Raw genomic sequence first — 19,098 nt, 5'->3', positions numbered from 1 at the left:
GAAGGGGCCTCACAGAGGCAGCAGTATCACTTGCTACTTCCCATGTCGTCTCCAACAGGAACATAACAGTGCTGTCAGAGGAGCATTGCCAGCCTGGGCAGCTGGGCAGTGGGGATGAGGAGGGTGGTATGGACTGCTGCTGATGGGCAGAGCTTGCTGGTAGGAGCAGAGTCACAGATGAGCTGCACTGCTGCTTGATTGGCTTGATTGAGTGTCACAAACTGTGCTTGTGTGTGGAAGGGTGGTATTTTCTTTTAAAAAAAACAACACATCTTACTGAACCTTTGATTCTACAGAAGCATACTATAGAACTTACACAAATAATCATTGCCTGTCAGCAAGTGACCTGTATATTTTGCTGGTTATGAAGACTGAAGTTCTGCACTACATCTGCCAGCACAGAGCTCCAGGTAGTTAGAAAAACAGGCAGTAGGCCAAGGCTGCTGCTATGGCAGACTTTGCCAGTGGCAAAGGTGGTCTGTGATAACTGGTGAAGCACCACTGACAAAGTAAAAATGAATACAATTAAAGAAGGGGGCTAAAGTTGAACCTTTGTGGATTAACTTTCTCGATAAATAAGAGGCATTCTCTCTTTCAGAGCTGGTCCAACACAGAACAGCCTGTGCCTCCAGGTCTCTCTCGCTGTGTCAGCAGCTCAGCGCTGAGCTCTGTGCTGAGGCCCCATGTCTGAGGCGCAGCCTCAGGATAAAGGCTCCTCTGTCCACACGGGCTTGTCTATCAGCTGCGCTTTGTTCTGACATTTCATCGCCCCCGTATCAAACCAAAGCAAAACCAAAAGTTTTTTTGATTGTATATCGCAGAGTGAGCCCTTGGTGCTGAGTTTTATTTATTGAAGAATCTGCTTGAACGGACTTGACTGAAATCATTTGAAGGGGGGGGGGGGGGGTCTAAAAAACACTGAAATATGAAAACTATTACTCCAGCAAATGCAGTGAAAATCATCTTTTTAAAACCACAGAGATATGAAATGTGATTCACTGTTGTCTTTCAAAAATAAAAGGATTAGAGATTGGGAAAAATGAGATACTACAATTGTAATAGAAAGATAATTTAATCTCCTTTGTTGCAACTTTCTTATTGTTTTCATATAAATTGCATGGTTGGGCTATTCAGTAGGAGGATGCATTGAAGCTCTGTACCCCACAAATATAATTGATATTTATTGGCTCAACAATCAGACTGCAGCTATACAGGATGCTCCTTCACCCCTCTTTCTAGGTTTTTCAGAAAATTGAGAGATGTCATAACAGAGTTGTGTGCTATTATGGTTTACATTTTAATCCCTTGTGACATAAGTAAACACTACAGCCCTTTTAGATCTTTCATTTGTACATGAAGAATTTTGAAAAAATGTACCAAGGAAACTGAATGTAAGTATAAAATTCGTGGTTTGCATGAAGAATGCAACTGTATTATTTGTAGATACTAACAACATGGAGTATCTACAAGAGGAAATTAAGAGGAGAGAGCCTTAGGCATCTCAATATCTTCATTGTATGATTTGGTTTGGAGATTTAGTGTTATTATTATGGTCAACGCAGGCAGGAGCCTTTGCACAAGGTCACAGGAGGCTGTGTGAGAAATTGTATTCTGAACCTGGAAGATCCTGCGGTGGCTCAGCAGAACAGAACTGGGTTCTGAAAGCGTTTGTGCAAAACAAATGTAACATGTAATGATGGAGATTTGTTTTTTGCCCTAGGCAGATAAACTGCATTTTGAAAGTTTGTACCCATCATGTTTTTATTAAATTTTTGGATAAAAGGAGGTTTTAAACACCACTCCTTTATTAATTTTAGAAAATTATTAAAATTAATTAAAGAAAACTCATCTGAATTGCGACTGGTGCATTTAGAAATAAAAGGCAGTGACTCATAATAAATTGAAGGGAGAGAGACCTGAGGCTGCCCACAGTTCTGTGGTCCCTGGAAAGGACAGTTTCAGCTCGAGACTGAACCGCAGAAGATTCATTTTTTCTCTTATGTGATGAATGTATTATTGTTGGAGAAGAGAGTAGGCAAATGTCTCTTATAAAAAGAAAATGAACAATTTTCCATCCATCTATCATCAGGAAGACACTAGCCCGGATGAGAGTCGTAGAACAGCCAGGACCCAGTCCTGAAGCACGAAGCAAGACTGAGAGCATGTGACTGCTTTCAAGTTCCATAACTGATATTTGAAACAGATCTCATATTGTTAAACAATTAAGGTGCAGTTTCTCTTCGTAAAATGGCTAGATGTGATCCAACAATCTACTAGAATCCAAACAGTCATATGGAAACTAAAATGAAACCTCAGTCATGTTCTAACAAAAGAACATCCAGGACTGTACCTGAAGAGGTGTCCCAGTCTGTGGTCTATGCTGGGATGGAGCAAAGGAAATGACCTTCACATCCTCCTGCTGCGCTACGGAGAACTCACACCCCTCCCCCGTCCCTGTCAGATCAGAGAGAGATCTGCACAAACACAGGGAAGCCTCTGGAGCTCCCTCACTCCTCCCCTCTCTACATTCAGGAGAGGCTCACCCACAGCAGGGTGAGAAGGGGGCTGCACCCCACACCCCTGTTAGATCACTGGTGACACAATTATGAAATGTCACAAACATGAGTCATACCAGGAAATCTCTGCTTTCCACCAGTGCTGTGTAGAACAGAGTGTGTGCATTATTATTTTATTTTATTTTATTTCACATTTTGTGGCTCGTGGATAACAAAACACAGTCAATTTGTAAAGTAAGCATGATATATCCTGCCAGAGGAAAAAACATAATGTTTCATTGCTCCCGAAACAGCAGACATAAAAATTGCTGATATGTTACAGAAGATGAAATGTAATGATCAGCAGTAGCAGCACACTGGAGTAGCAGCAGCACAGTGCACAGTGTCAGGTTGTGCTTCATAGCTCAGTCATGTACAGTGCAGCTCATGTGTTCCTATGCTTGGAAAAATCTCCTTGCACAGCCGTTCTGCTCCAATCCTGGTGAGCTCTGCACCATGTGAGCTGAAGAGAACTCTTTCCTTACAGTTAAACCCCTCTCAGTTTCAACACAGAGCATCAGCTCCCACCCCTCCGCTCTCTCACATTGCCCAGACCACCAGCTCTGAGTGGAGGGCCTACAGGGAGGCTCCTGTATGAAGGGTAGAGAAACAAGTACTTGTCTGTGAATACAAGCTCAAGCTCAGCCTTGCTGTTCTCTGAGCACTCTGGGGCTTTGTCTGTGTGACATTTTTAAATTTACATCATTGCATTGCATTTATAATTTTAAACATACTGTATGTGATGTTCACATGTACTTGTAATTAATGTCTTCCACTTTTCATGACAAAACAGAGTGAAATATTACAGGATGCACACTACCATTAGTGCATGCACGCACATTATCAGGGATTTGTCTGTTAAAATACAAATAGATTTGTATTTGCCAAGGGCATAATGTCATATATTACAAAGCAGCTTTTATGCACCCTACTGAATTGCAACATAAACACTTAATTTTTTGCCATTGTTGTAGCAGGTGACTGGTTGTACTGAATCAAAGGGATGTTTTCCCTTCTAAATCAACAAACTCATATTGTCAAAAAAACGAGGGCCAGTGTATTGCAAATAAATGAAATTACTTAAGTAAAATTTGAATGAGAAATCATGTCACCAGTTTGTCAAAAAAGCAAAAGTTTATCAAACTTAAATAAAAAACAGCTAAATAGTCAGGGAATGGAATGTTGACATGATGACTTTCCTTCTTCGAGGATACACGCATCTATTTATTTACAAAAACTAAAAAAATACTTATAACTCACAGTTTGTCTATTTACAAATATTTATGGCAAGTGTGGAGTCTTTCGGTTACGAACAGGTCCCAATAGTCCCAATATTACAAACAGGTCCCAATAGTGTCTGAATGACATACACATGACATACACGGAGACATGGTAAAGACATTCTTAAACAAAACAGACACATGGTAAAACTGCCTTCTAAAATGATGTGAAAGAGAATGAAACCTACTACCCCGAACCAGATACATCCATGAAAATACAACAGAGTTGATCCTGCTTGGTGGACACCACAAGAAGGAAATAGATATTTACACAAATATAAGAACACGGCGACCTTTTCAAAATTTAAATTCATTCTCTTTAGCTCTCAGTTTCCTGGCAGGTGTTTGTCTTTCAAAAAACGTCCCAGACAATTGAAATTCTGGCTTAAAAAGGATGATGATTTTGGTACTGTTTTGTTAGTCAAAAACAAAAATGGATTGCATGGCATAAAACAGTTATTTTCATGTTTTCTCTCTTGTTTTAAATCAATTTTTCAACAACTTTGGATGAAGAAGCTGTACCACGGCCTGCGTCAGCTTATGGAGTGGCCATTGAACCCAGCAGTGTGAAGCACAGCCATGACTGAAAGACAGCTGAAGTGGCTCAGAAAGTGGGACAGGCTGAAGAAATGTGTTTTCATCAGGGAAGAAGCGTCAATAAGCCAACAATGCATTCAGTGTAGTGAGGAAGAGTGAAGGCTTGTCTCCTATGTGGTGCAGAATCAGAGCAGGCAGATTGGGAGGCCACTGGCTGCCTTGTGCTCACAGACAATGGTAAAGATCAGTGTTTCAGTTTCACATGGACATTCTTCTTACACAGTGGGAGTGTGCAGTCAGTTAGGAGAACAACACCAATCTCCATTCGCAAAGAGTCAGGGACCCCTTTCAGTAGAAGCTAATCTAATGGAACAAGGCCCCAACAGACACAGCCTAGTAAGGGAAATGCACAAGGTACCTACAGTTCTACAGCCTTGGAGTTATGTCTACATTCATGCCCCTTGACCAGAAGTTCCAAATACAAAACAGTGTGTGCACATATTTTTTAAAAAAAACCTTGGAAACTAAGTGTTGGGGTCAGGCTTCTCAGTCTGTTTTCTTACCACATTGAAGTACTAAGGAGCCAGGTTGTGGTTTTCTTCAGTTATCCTCAAACATCCTAATATTTTACTGATTCTTTCAATTTTGCCCTCCTCCTTGTTCGTGAAGGGCTGAAGTGTCCTATTCATCGCGGGGCTGTGGTGGGTGGGCTGAGACTGCTGAGAAGCCCACAGGCCTGCGCCCCTCACACTGCCTGACTGTGCTCCTCCCGGCCGCACAGGCTCTGTCCACCACTCTGGGCCCACGCCTCAGCGCAAGAGCAGGGTGGAAGGAGAATCTGGCTTTTGCCTTTTCAATTTGTTTTTCTGGCCTATTTCTAAATATGTTTTATTGCCCGTTTCTCAGAATACTTAACCTCAAGGAATCCTGCCCAGTCATTCTGAGTAGCAGCTGATACATTGGTTTGTAGTATTTTAATAGTCTTTCAGACTGAATGATATGAAGTGTTTGAAGGATAATCAAGGATCATCATTATTCATCAGTGGGAATCATGTAAACCACAATGTGACTTTTGTGGCTGTAATGGATATAAGCTTGTAATTTGGTAGCTAAATGCATTATTTAGATATTACTGATCCTTATCTATGTAAAATATTCTCAATCACACCGAGGCAGTTTCTATATATTTGATGATGTGCACTTATATGAGAACTACAATGCAATACTCATGTACAGTAGAATTATTTAAAACAATGGGGTACATATTTATATTTGTATGTGTTAATGCAATGAGTATATTACTGAACTCAGATTGAAACTTTGTGATAAATTCTCTGTACTCTGTCGCCTGGCCTTGGAAGCTCTTGTATTGGAGTGAATAGATAAATGCATTTTATAGGCTCAAAACATTTAAAAACGTGATATTACATTACAATTAAATTGTGTTTTGTGCTGACTCTCAGGTTTTGTAAGTAAATTCTTCATGTTGCCCCCAGCAGAGAAAACCAATTTTAAAAACGCTTGCATCCAAATTTGTATCAGAACTGCATTAGTCCTTTAAAGCCAAGATGCTGGCAGTAAATAAAATAGAAAAAAAGTATTTTTTAGAACGAACATCAAAAACCCCTCTCTCAATGAACGAGGCATACTCGTGCACCTCATACCTCAATGCTCAGATATTTATTTGTTTAAAAAAAGTACATCTCGGCCCTAAAGCCTCAGGAAAGACAAACATTCCTTTTCCAAACAAAGGAAAACCACCGAGGTGGGGACGCGCGGCCCATCGTTGCTTCTGGCTCGGATGCCAGATGCGGAGACGGCGGCTCTGCTCGCCTGTTGGTGGGGCGGGCGCACGCTCCCCGCTGGGTCGCAGCTGAGGGAAGGCTCGCTTTCGCTGACTGATCGGGATTCAGCCGTGCAGCGATAAAAGGAAGTTTTATGCTAGGGAAACTTCGGTGAAAATGAATCTGCACCCGGGGTTTTGACAGGCAGCCAAGATCAGCAGAGCGCCCCCCCTCTCACCGTGCAGCAGAGAGGGATCCCCGCGCCCCCTCGTGTCCGGGGGGCCAGGAGTCCTTTCCGCTCTGGAGCAGAGCACGGCTCTCCACGGCTGCACCTTCCACAGTCCAGTTCAGGTATTTTAAGAGTTGTTATCTGATGGAGAATTTGTTCGTCTGTATCACACTGAAGTATTTCCCCCGCTGGCTGCAGATAAGCTATAACTTTACATTATTTTAATGATTTTAATATATACAAAGCAATTACAGAATGGAGTGGACATACTAACAGCCATTGAGAGGGCAGTTTCAGCATGTTTATTCAGTAAACTGTGTTTTTAAATGGTTTCAAATCTGATGTCTATCCTTTGTTTACTGTGATATTATTATTTTTTTAATTCTTGATACCTTGATATCTTGTGTTCTAATCAAGATACAGTATCTCCTGATTTAAATGGTCAAAATGTTAACTGTAAATTTCAAGTTTGATCATTCTTTTGAACAGTGTCTTTGCATACCACAAGCAAGACATCAGTATTGCTACAATTCTCAGCCATACTGGTCCAATAACGTTTGTGAAGTTATTTCCAAAACACAGCACACTGCCTGCTATTTCACTTCTCGATCCCCACACATCATCACTCCACTGATAAGTTGTGCTACACTGATTCCATGAAACACACACAGTATATTAGAATTTGTCATAATGGTGTTATCCAGACCCTCAGTCACAGACTGCTTCTGAGAAAAAAAATTATTGCAGAAAAATGTTTTTAAAATTGAAAAATTGGCTGGACATGTTAGAAAAATTTTCCCACATTGTTAAAGGTGCTTAAACCATTATATACAGTATATACATGTTTGTAAGGAAGACTGAAATATGAGCTACAATGGGACAAAAGTTTAGTGTCATATTAGCAAAACTAATTTCCCGAAACTTGTATATTATCCTCTCACATCTTACTGTCTACTAAGCCTGTTTATTGCAGAAATATACAGTATACATTCAACATATTTACCCATTCATTAAATATGATTGTAGATACATATACTACACTCTTACTTCATTAACTAAAATAAGTTCCATGTTGAAACTTATAAGTTCCAAAATGTTGTACTGACATTTGTGATGTGCGTTTTACAGAAGGAAAATTTTCCAGATCTTCTTTCAAATCTAATTGGGAATGAAGAGGAAACGTTTTCACTGAACGCTTGAACAAAGCCCATCAGGAAAGAGTGGAATGGAACAGCCTATTACAGCCAGAATACTGTTTTATAACCCTCAAGCCAAGGTTTAACAATGAACGGGATGTATCTACCCCCTAAATTAAACGCCCAATTGCCTCTTCCATGATAAGGTCTGTTTTTTGCCAGACTTCTCAACCGAAACTTAATTTGATCCACCGATGGCTTTGATGCTGCCTCATCTGTTTAAGAAAGGGGAAACAAAAGAATCCTATCCTGGAACATCCAGACCAACAGGACACATTCCCTACATAATTAATTATATACTGATGCTCCACAAGTACACTGCTGCAAAATAAAAGCAAGATTGATTGCATCTCCAGGAATGCAGGTTGTATTCTTAAGAAAGCTACATTCCCTGCGGAATTTAAAAGGATACAAATGAGTCTCCAGACCTCTGGGCTACTGTAGAATGGGAATCTCTTACACTTCATGCTTTCAGCCTCAATCACATCATTACGCTGTGAGGTACACTGTACCTCCAGTGGGAAAGGACACTGATAATTGAAAGCCTCAGCTGACTGTCTCGGGAATCCCTCCAGAATCACTGAATCACATGATTTTGACTGATGGTGGTCGGTTACACAATTTCCGCCATGCAGCAGGGGATGGTCTTGCTTCTGAAAAATTCACTGTGGTACAGTATTTATGTGTAAATAATTGTCATGTTTTGTATGGCAAATACGTAAATAAGCAGAAATCGTGCTTCACATTTACTTGTGGTAATGAATACATTTTTTAATTTTGCATGTGCTGTATTACAGATATCTTAAACACTGCGGCAGGCTGGTGTAAAATGTAGTTCAGGTGGGTAGCTGCGTCAGCATACATAGGCTGCAAAGGAACAAGTAATAGGTTTATTCCATGCTGAAAAAAGAAGAAAGAAAACACAACGTTTTGGCTGTGGAGCCTTCTTCAGGTGTAAAATGTAGGCACATTTTTCTTTGTTACTGGCTGAGCAGTCAGTCATATAACAGCTCTGGTGGCAGTATCCAGTCATTAAGAAAGACATTCGCTGTAACCTTAGTTAGCTGAATTACAGAACAACGAAAAGAGAGTTGTGTCGTGGGAAGTCATTGAGTTCTGAAGCTTCCCTTGTGTTTATCTGCATCTGCACTGGTGTTAATTAAAACCACCCCAATAGGGAACAAACCCTCCAGCCCTTCACTAAAGCCCATGTTCTGTCACAGGCACTGCTGAGTGGCTAATACATTCTAATAAGGTTCATGTGAACTTTGGAAGTGCTGACAGGTCTCTTCCCTTTGTGTGTACTCGTTTGCCAGCTGAGGTTGTCTGATGGTCTGAGCTCCGCGCCCAGAGCTGAAATGAAGCAGCTGTGTGTTTCTCTGCTTCTCTCTCTCTGCCACCCACAGATGTAGCCAGGAGGTACAGGGTGAGAAATATCCCTGGTATGTTCCTGGAGAAAAGATGGATAAGAAGGAGCAGCTAATGAGAGCTTTCCCAAAGCCACAGGGTTGTAAAGAAGAAAGAGTAAAAGGGCATTTTCTGGTATGTTGACCCCTGAAGTATGCATACTGTGATCCTACAGTCAGAAAACACCACATTACATAGTTATTCCATTATGAATTATATACAGGATGTTTTCACTGCTTGAAAATGGCCCATTGGCTGTAGGATTAGTGCATGTGCACCTAATGTTGTCTGTTCTCATCAGCAAAGTTTTTGGAAAATACAACAGACAAGACAGCTTTTTAGGATTGATGACATCATACACATTGAGTTAATGACTAATAAAGATCTTTTACTCCTGCCTTTGAAAGCAGATTTCCAATGATATTATTTTTACTCAGAATGAAAGAGGCTCTTGACTTCCTCCTCCATTGCAGTTCCAAGCTGTGACCTGCTCTTTCTCTTTCATTTGGGTTCAGAAACAGATCCAGTAGTGATGGTCCTGACCCTCGGCCGCTGACCGCTTTCCCTGTGGCTCCTGTGTCTTCCTCTGATTGGCTGCTGTGTGTCAGAGCCAGTTTGCTCTTTAATTGTGCGTTTGACATCTTCTCCAGCAGTTCCTGAAAGGGAAAAGGGTTATAAAATCGCACTGAAGGTGTTTCAGAAACAGTGCAGATACTGATTTTTTGCATCCTTGTTTTTAATGCTACCAAATATTAAGAAATAGTTCAAATGTCCCCTCCCTACTCTGATGTTTATATGTGAGAGAACTCAATTGCACATTGTGTTGAGAAACCTATCATTAAAAGACTATAAAAATACAAAGAATTTCTCTAAACAATCTTAATTTGCTCTTCTGTGCTGACTGCAGCACTGGTTTGACATGAACCTTGTCCGTGCATGCTGTGAGGCTTTTACTTTATGAAAATGGAGCAGTGAGAAGAGTAAAGGATGAATGAGGCCGTGGGGAGGAGACGAGAGAGATCTCTGTCCTTCAGGGGAACAGTGAGTAGCTCATTGATAGCTCGCGGTTCTGCTTTCACGGGTGTGTCTGGGCACTGTGCTCTGCCCGTTTCAGAGGAGGGCGAGGGGGCATGTCGGCCAGGGTCTCGAGACCTGGCATGTCAGCGCTGCACAGCACTGCCCCCGAGCCCGAGATGAGGCTGAGGGGAGGAGCTGGTGCTGTGATTCATTCCATAGACATGTGCTTTTCAGAGGCTACAAGGAAAATACACATCCCACTGAAGCAAGCACACTGCCGCACTGTCTCCTATCAGTGCAGCATGCCGAACAAAATCCATGGTGTTCACAGACGTGTAACAGTACTCCTTCCCCTCAGTGTTTTTTTTCTTAAATATATAAATGTTTCAAATAAACCTCTGCCATGAGCAAAATGCTCTTATTGTCCAATGAATGTGAGCAGTACAGAAAACCCAGTGGGGTTTATTTTTACACAGACTTCCACGTCTCGGCCTTGCAGCTCTGCCTCCTCCTGAGCCCGAAGATTGCTCGAGCTTCCCACATTCCCTGCTTTGGCAACAGCTCCAGTGCCTCATCCACCCGAAAGCTTTTCCCATCATCCCACAACACACAGCATTGCTGAACCAGAGCCCCTGCCAACAGCTGGGCAACACAAACACAGCCAGTGGCTGCAGGGTCCACAGAGCAGAGCAGGTAGAGAGAGGCAGTTCCTGCTGTCATCATTCCTGAGCGACTGGGCAGCACCTGTGTTTTAGTTCTGACAAGGGCTGTGCAAAGCCTCTGTTATGTACAAGTAAGTCACATTTTTCCAGATCTACAGTGATGCAAATCGAAGGAGAGCTGGGGATACTTACAGAGTGAGGATTTAATCTCATGCACCTACAGTGAGTAACTCTCACACCTTCTGTCATGTTTCAGGATAAAATTGCGCCTCTACGATTATGTTTCCGTCTTAGCAAAACCCAGGAACTGACAGTGCTGAAAATTCGAAAATGCCTAATGTTAATGATTCTAGTGTTTCTAAAATTTTAAATTATTAAAAAATTAGAAACAGAGAGAGAGAGAAAAAATGTTACCTGAGCAGTCAATCACTGAGTTGTGTGGTGGATCCTGAGCCTGGAGAGCCGTGATGGAAAACCGCCCACACAGTTCCCCCTAGTGCCATGATTGCATCATTACAGCTGTCAGACGATTTTAGAGCAAATGGGTTACTTTAATGACATGCATTTACTGATTCTGTAGTGTAATGTAATATAAGTGTACACACTTGTTATTTAGTATTCCTGTATTCTTCTATCCTCAACGTCTCCAGCAGATTCCACTGTCCAAAGAGAAGCACTGCGGCATTCTCAGGGTATCGGCAGTGCTGATCCATGGTAAGTCCTGCCGAACCCCTCAGCGACAGCATGAGCGACACAGAGCGGCTGTGACCACCTGCGGGCGCTCAGCCTGATGGGAGATCACACTCTATATCGAAATCTGGTCTGGACAAGGGCTTCTGCAAACCAATGAATTATTATGATACCGTTCCAGACCCCTCCTTTTGAGGTGTCAACGTTTCAGTCTAATCTTCCAGAAAACAGAGCCTTTGTTTTCTACAGAGGTAGCACTAATAATCAAGGGGTCATTGTTATAATTATGCATTGTGACCGGAGCAGACAAGTGGATCCGTTCTGGAGCTTTCAAGCGTCTCCAAGGTGCAGTGCCACACCCTTCCAGCAGAGGTCACTCTAACCCCTGCTGAAACGGCAAATTTGTTTCTCTTCACCTCTGTAATGCTTATTTATAATTATCAGCAAGTGGTTTAACTCATGCAATGTAAGCATATCTGCATCTTTTACCATCGTTCAAATATTCCCTTTTGTGATCAGAATGAAGAGGCCTGGGCAGGAGGCTTGCCACTCTCTGAAATCTCAGTGCTGTGTGAAGTTTGTGATCACTGGTGTGTGAAGAGGAGTGAAAAGGGGAGCTGGCTTCCACCTCATTCCCACCTGCTGGGCAGCTCTGTTACAGCCTTGTCACATGTTCCTGACAAGGAGAGAGTATTATACTGCTACTACTACTACTAACACTTTTATTTATTAAGAGCCTTTCTAAGCCCAAGGGCACTGTACATAGTCATAAAAAAAGAGAAAAAAATACAAGGTAAAATAAACAAAATTTAAACAAAAACATAGAGGATACAGTGTAGAGCAATCAGACAGAGGCCAGAGTAAAAAGGTGAGCTTTGAGACAATGTAAAGTGTCTTGGATTTAGACAGAAAAATACTGTACCTCTACTCTAAAGCAGCAGAGAGCTCCCACTGTGTACTGATTCTGCTCTTGCCCAACACAAACTAGGATACAATCCCTTACTCAGCAAAGCTAAAAGGAATCAGCAGTCTGGCCAGGAGCTCTGCTGAGTATCACTTCAGGGCTGATGTCTGTTGGACCAGCTCCTTTATCAACATCCAGGTAAGTGGGGCCTTTCCAACAGATCCCAGGTCAGGCTCTACATAGAATATTTCTGCTACTTTTTAAGCGGGAGATTATGCTGTAGCGTTTTTTGCCATAACTGTCCTTCATTAGAAAGGAATAGTTCAGAATTTGGCAGCTGTTAGTGATCTGATAAGAAGATCCTTCAGTTCTCTAATTTTTTATTGTACTCTAAATCCCCCTGTTTTTTTCTAGCTATCTAGTTTTTACTAGTTAAATGATAGAAAGTCATTACAATGAAGATGTTATTGAATCATTGTCTTCTGATTTAAACCAACAGTTGTTTTATTTGTATTGGGTGTGAGAGATGGAAGAATGTTTCACTCACTGTGCATCAGGCTCTGTATTCTGACCTCCCAGACTCTCTCTGAAAACTAACAATATGGTTTTAAATCCTGCAGAACCTCAGGTAATTTTCAATTGGACAAAGACACCCTGTGTGGAGAGCAGCGTGCTGCTCTGAGCTAGAATATCTAATGGAATGGGGAGGAGACCCTGATTAAAGAGGCCTTTCTCTGCTTTTCCCCTTGGCACAGAGGATGGGGCCATCTAGTACAATGCAAGGCCTGTCTTACACAGTAAGACTCAGCTGTTCAGGTGGGGTGGCTGAGCGACTGACACCGCAGCTCAGCTAAATGAGGTTTTAAACCTTAAATACCTGGAGAAACAAGATCTGAGCAGATTTGCACACAGGGACATAGCAGTGGCTCCCAACCATGAAACACGTGCAAACCAAAAAACTGTAGAAGAAAGTATGTGAAGCCAAGTAAGTACTGAGAGAGCCCTCAGGTCACAGCTCATGGAGAAGCATGTGCTGCTGTTGGCTTCAACACTACTTGTGTCTTGTCTGACATGAGCAGCTGTGACCCAGAGAGAGATGGACAGTTAATATTCTACCTGGCCAGTGTTTCCGGATCAGCAGGGGGCGCTCTTACTTCTGGACCAGAGTTTGCAGTCTAATGTCACCGTACAGTCAATGGAGTCGTGTTAAACTGAAGCTTCATCAATTACTTCATCAATGTAGATCTCATGGCAGTTTTCTTTAGAGTGTAGGAGTGCTAACTTCAGTGTCCTGACTAAATCCCGTGCCGGGATTGTACAGTCGGTACAATCTTCTACTTCATTCGAAATCCTTGTTTTTAATTGTGCTAATTCTGTTATCTCCTCACCTAGTTTTCTAACTGTAAATCACTTTGAGACTCTACTCTTTAAGGCACCTTATTAAAATAAAGTTGACTATTCTATCAGTGGTTTTGATTATGACTTCTCATTATTTTTCAATGTCAGGTGGAGGAGGGAGGGATTTCGTGTTTCTGAAACTTCATGATCAACGTGTGACTTTCACGGTGAAGGAATGATTGTGGCGCCATCTGGTGGAAAAGGAGAGAAATTTACCGGGTGCTAAAAGTCTCTTGTTCTGTCCAGTAAAATCAATAGCACCGTTCTGTGTCGCCACTGCTAAATCTACACCATTAGGTGAACTTATAATGTCACTGACTGAGAAAAAAACAACAAACTAGCACAACAAACTGTGGTTAGAAAGCAGTACAGAACAAGACATAAACGATTTTTTTATATAAGAATATAACAGTCATAAAGCAAATGCAAGCATGTCTCGTATCTCAGTACAAATGGTCAGTTTAAAATTTCGAGGTTTTCCAGAATAGCTGTCTGATATTTCCAGCCCTCTGTTTTAAGAGTAGCTATACTTAGCCTGCACACGCAGTCGCACCTCGATCACATGACCGGGGCTAGAACATTCTATGACGTCAGTGTGCGGTCGACGTCAGAGGAGTGTGTGCTGTTGCACAGTCACTGCGAAGGATCTGAGTGTAAACAAGACGCGCTCGGCGGAGGAGAGCTCACAAAGCCGCTCTGTTGTTCTTATCGCGAGTGTAAAGACTCTCAGGACGCTTGTCCCCAGCATGGTGTGAGACTCTTGCGCCCCGGTGCTGCGGGAAGTGGTGTTCGGGACGCTCTGTCGGGAGAGGCGGCGGCGGACTCCGCGGTGCAGTGGGCCTGGCTGCTGCAGCGAGCGCCTGGAAAGTCCCTGGATGTGCAGGCCCAGCTCGGGCAGAGCGGCGGGCCGGAGCCTGTGAGTTCACCGTCTTCCTGCTGTTTAAAACGCGCCTGAACCCGCTTACAGCGCTCTCATGTGGTGCATCTCCAAATAAAGCCTATAACTTCAGCGGGTGAGCTGAGCCGATGATAAAAGCGAAACATATATAGGGTGATGCGTTTCTATCTCCACTGAGCACACCTAGGACTGCTGGAGGACCCCGTGTGCACAGTGGGCCCAGTGGTGTGAAATCGCTCAGACAACCGGCGAGTATAGCCCGGGAGCGCTGCTCTGTACGTGTACAGTGCATGAGCGCTTAATGCCCACGAAGAGTCTCCCCCTCCTTCAAGGAGTGGAAATTATCATTTTAAAGAATAGTAAAACAAGGTAGCCATGTCCCAGCAAGCTAAAGCAGACCTTTCCGTGTCTTATCGTGTTACTTGGTGTGTTTCGTTGGCGCTTCATGTCCGAAATGGGTGTGGCTGTTTTTGATCGAGGCAAGAGTTGTTTCTTGTGACTCCTGGTCAGTATTTAAAGTGAGGTTTCCTTACTGTGGAAAACCTGAAAAGCCCGTGATGTGGAGTGGGTATTGGGTGCTTTGTTGCTGGTGAGCAGTTGAGAATTTACTGTGGGTCTGTTGTTGCAGGTTGTGGACTTGACTTCTCCTCTGCGTTGTAGCAGTGTGGTCTTTTCCACTATGGAGCCTGGAGCAAAAGACCCAGAAGAGGAGACCCTTCAGACAGCCTTCAAGAAGCTGAGAGTAGATGCAGAAGGGTGGGTGTTCTGCACTAAATGCATACTTGTTCCAAGTGGTTTCTCTTACCTAAACAGAATTTAGTGGCTCACAGTATTGTCTGTATGGAAGTGAATTTTGACAGTTTCAGGTAGTTGAAATTGTCTGACTGGTTCCAATGGAGTTTTCACTGTGTTAATGATGGCATTCGAGTGGGAGTGTCTGGTCAGTCGGCCTTGCCTGTCTCTGCTGGCCAGCTGCTCTGATGGGCAACGAAGCTGTCGTACTGTTTTACTGGAATATGTAATTGCAGAATACATCTAGGAAAAGACTGTTCTTCTGGTAAATGCCTGAAATATATATCTCGGCACAGAGTCCATACTTAGTTCTCTAGAACATTTCTTATTCTAGAACCATATTAAATAATTAGGACCTTCCAATACTGTCATCTCTCTGTGGAACCCAACACTTTGTTGCTTGGCAACCCAAATTACTGCAGTTCCAGCTGCAGTGTGTGACATTTCTCGGCTTGTCTGTGTAAAAGAAAGCTGCCTGCACTTCATGAAACTGCTGATTCAAAACTTGGCACATTAATGTAATATATATGGAGTTTGCCTTATGTTGGTGCAGCTTAACCTAACCTTTTTGGTCAGTTTGCTGTTTTTGTTTTCTTGGAGTGTTGGATGAAAGTTTAAAGGTACCATATTTAAAGCAAGAATAAAATCATTGCCCCCACCTTTATCTGAAAGCTGCTTATTCCTAATGGAAGGGTTGCAGCAACTCGGAATCCATCCCAAAAGATATGGAGCAAGGGGGGGTACAGCCTGGCCACCAGTCTATCACGGGGCTAAAATTCATTTTCGGGATTTCCAGTCTTGACACATCATGCATTGCTGAATCTGTCCCTTACTATAGTTCAGCTGTTTGTAGGTTTCCCATCTAGGTGAAGTGGTGCGTCGTGTGTTTCAGCTCCACGGCAGCAGTGCGGGTGTGTGACTCCACGGCTCAAAGGATGGCAGCCCGAGGGAACCCAGACGGAGCCAAACCAAAGACTGCATGTCCCAAGGAGAACTGGCATGGGTGAGGACTGCAGCAAGCTCGCTCGGCTGCTCAGCCCTGTGTAGCGAACTCAGCAGATTTCAGCAGGGTGGTAGCAGGAATAGATGTTTTTAAAATGACTGGCCCTGATCTGGTTAAGATTTTGGAGGCTGCTAAATAAAAATACTGGAGCCAGTTTTATTGTACGAGTCAGTTGATTTTATCCGAGAAATAAAAAAAGGTTTGTTCCTCTTTCGGTTTTTCTCCTTACAGCTGTGTTGACTTTGGACTTCAGCACTGTTGTATAAGTGGGTGCTGAGCCCTGCCCTGCCTTTCCTCAGAATACAGCAAAATCGGTTGTAAACTCCTGTGATCTGTAGGCTGTCTCCCTGGATTGGGTTTAGGTTTACAGTCAGCTGTTTAAAGTAGCTGGATATTAAGGTTTATATACTGGAAGTGCAGCCACATGATAGGCAACTACTGTATACCATTTAACAAAATGTTTTAAGTGTTTTGTTTCAGAAATGTAATGTTTCTGTTGACACAATTGCACTAATAGCTTAATTCTGAAAGTTGTTTGGTGGCCGTGGGTGCTGTGTAGTGCCTTAGAAAGTGTTTGGCTCTGTGACGCTCGTGATACTGTGGTGAAAACTGCAGCTGAGCTGGTGTTCAAGCTGCGTTGTTCAGTGACACCCATTTCTTCGATGATAGATGTATGCGGAAGACATCTCGAGGTGCCGCGAGGAGCCAGCGACGGAGGAGGTCGAAGTCCCCTATCCTCCATCCTCCTAAGTTCACCTACTGTAGCTCAAAGATGTCGCCACCACCTGGGCACCTCAAGCACAAGAGCCAGCCTGAGCCTGACGGCGACAGTACTTCCTTGGGCATCCCTGCTAAGAAGGAGCTGCTGTCCCCGGGACGCTGCTCCCCAGTGTTTGGTGCCACCACTTACGAACCCTACGGTCACGAGTCTTCAGCAGGTGCCGCGGCCCTTGAGATAAACCCTAAACCCGTGGCTGATGACGAGGCCCCCTCTGTATCGAAGAGCCCAGGCTGTGCTCTCTGCCCAGAGCGTACATCAAGCGGCAGCGGCCCCCCCTCTGACTTCCAGTCCCTGTCGAAGCTGCATGAGGCGGGGGGCTGCCCGTGCTTGGAGAGGCAGTGCCAGTGTCACAGCTGGCAGGGCGTGGAGGTGTACTCTTTCACGGGCCTGCGGGACGTCATTTCGGAGTGCGAGAGGAACATGGCGGGCACCGAGGACACATCTCGGGTTTCGCCGCGCCACCGAACTCAGGGTGGCGCTGCAGCTTCGGGGTCTCCGCGCTCCTGCTCTGAGCAGGCCCGGGCCTACGTGGATGACATCACGATCGAGGATCTCTCAGGCTACATGGAGTACTATCTGTATTTTCCCAAGAAGATGTCACACATGGCTGAAATGATGTACACTTAAATTTTGGGTGGTGTTAGGGTTCCTCACAAATGGTTAGGCATGATGTAAAAACCAACATCCTTATTAGAGTTAACCGTTTTTAAGTTTTCATCAGTCATTTTTCCCTCTGCTCAGTCGCCTTTATCATTTTCCTTTCTGGAATACCTGTAGTCTCAAGATTTATATTTTTATTTTAAATTGGGCTGATTCATTTTATTGCTGGTTTACATAAGTTGCCAAAGCTCTTTTGCAAACATTACAGTTTGATATACTGTCTGCAAACCTGATCTGCCAAGAAATCATTTTCCAATGCCAAGGATGTCAAGTGTCTTCAGAATTTGCATTTCTGTTGTGATAATAAAATTTGTTAAAAGTTATTTTTGCATTGAGGTAGAACTCTTCTTTTGTTTTAAAAGTTGCTGCTGGTTACTTTCTGGTGTTTGTAAAAGGTGCAGCCTCTTTTAAAATCTGCACCTAGAAATTAAGGGTTTTCTTAATAATTAGTTGTGCTGTGCCAGGGGCTGTTATATATGATTTGCAGCCTTATCTGACGGGTTCCCTGAATGTCTGGTAACTGAGTGGGAGTCTCAGTCTCTTGTCTGTCAGGAGATCCAAGTTCTCTGATGCTTCTCATCAGAATGCAAGGAGGAGGAAACTCTTTGGTCTGTGTGTTCAGTTAGCACCCCAGGATGAATAGATGACAATTTGATTTACAAAGCATTCTGCTGTTTCACATCTTCTGGGTTCATTTCTTGACTGGCGTACCCTTTGTGTGGAGTTTGTGTGTTCTCTGCCCACGTGGATATTCTTTGGGTACCCTGGTTTCCTTCCGTCTTCCAAGGAAATATAGTCTCATTTAATTGGGGTCTCTTAATTGTAGGTCATTCCATATGAAATTAATCACCTTTCGTCCACATCCCTTTTGATTTTAATTAAAATTTTGGTATTTGTTTGCCACATATGTGTAGAAAGTAGACTGTTCTGACTTTTGATGTTATCTCAAAACACCTAAATGCTGCTGTTTATGTAATTTTTTATTAAAATCAAAAGGGGTAAAGTTGGAACGGGCCATGTTTTGATGGATTTAATGGGTAAATGACCCTTGTCACTGTGTCCTTCTGTGTGTGTGCCCTGCGATGGACTGGCATGGCGCCTGGGAAGCAGTCCTACCTTGTGCCTCGAGGGTTGTGGCAGCCCACGCCATGAGTAAGCATTTTTATTCTGGTAGTAACAAGTCCTTTAAACGTAAGTGAAGAAATTTCCTCACGTTCCTCATCGATCAGCGAGAGATGGAGGGGAGTTGATACGCAGGCTGGACTGGTGGGTTGGAGCCTGAAAGCTGCTACGTGTCAGGAAGGA

At 43.3% G+C, this 19,098-nt stretch overlaps 1 protein-coding gene across 1 annotated transcript; it reads left to right on the top strand.

Moving 5' to 3' along the window:
• The first annotated feature begins 14,206 nt into the window (after positions 1-14,206).
• oser1 (oxidative stress responsive serine-rich 1) lies at positions 14,207-18,116 on the top strand. Its single transcript, XM_006639763.3, has 4 exons — positions 14,207-14,575; positions 15,186-15,313; positions 16,242-16,352; positions 17,022-18,116. The coding sequence occupies exons 1-4, from the start codon at positions 14,222-14,224 to the stop codon at positions 17,758-17,760; spliced, it is 1,332 nt and encodes a 443-aa protein (XP_006639826.2). The 5' UTR covers positions 14,207-14,221; the 3' UTR covers positions 17,761-18,116.
• Positions 18,117-19,098: the final 982 nt, after the last annotated feature.

The sequence above is a fragment of the Lepisosteus oculatus genome, chromosome 16 (genome assembly GCF_040954835.1).
Source record: "Lepisosteus oculatus isolate fLepOcu1 chromosome 16, fLepOcu1.hap2, whole genome shotgun sequence".
In the NCBI taxonomy this organism is placed as follows: Eukaryota; Metazoa; Chordata; class Actinopteri; order Semionotiformes; family Lepisosteidae; genus Lepisosteus; species Lepisosteus oculatus.
Note: the sequence above shows the minus strand (reverse complement) of the source record. Positions and strands in the feature narration are given on the sequence as shown.

Bases quoted from the DNA above. Each gene is read 5' to 3' on its own strand.
- oser1 (XM_006639763.3), top strand. From the start codon at position 14,222: ATGACCGGGGCTAGAACATTCTATGACGTCAGTGTGCGGTCGACGTCA. The intron at 14,576-15,185 runs GTGAGTTCACCG...CTGTTGTTGCAG, and splicing joins AGAGCGGCGGGCCGGAGCCT to GTTGTGGACTTGACTTCTCC. The intron at 15,314-16,241 runs GTGGGTGTTCTG...CGTGTGTTTCAG, and splicing joins CTGAGAGTAGATGCAGAAGG to CTCCACGGCAGCAGTGCGGG.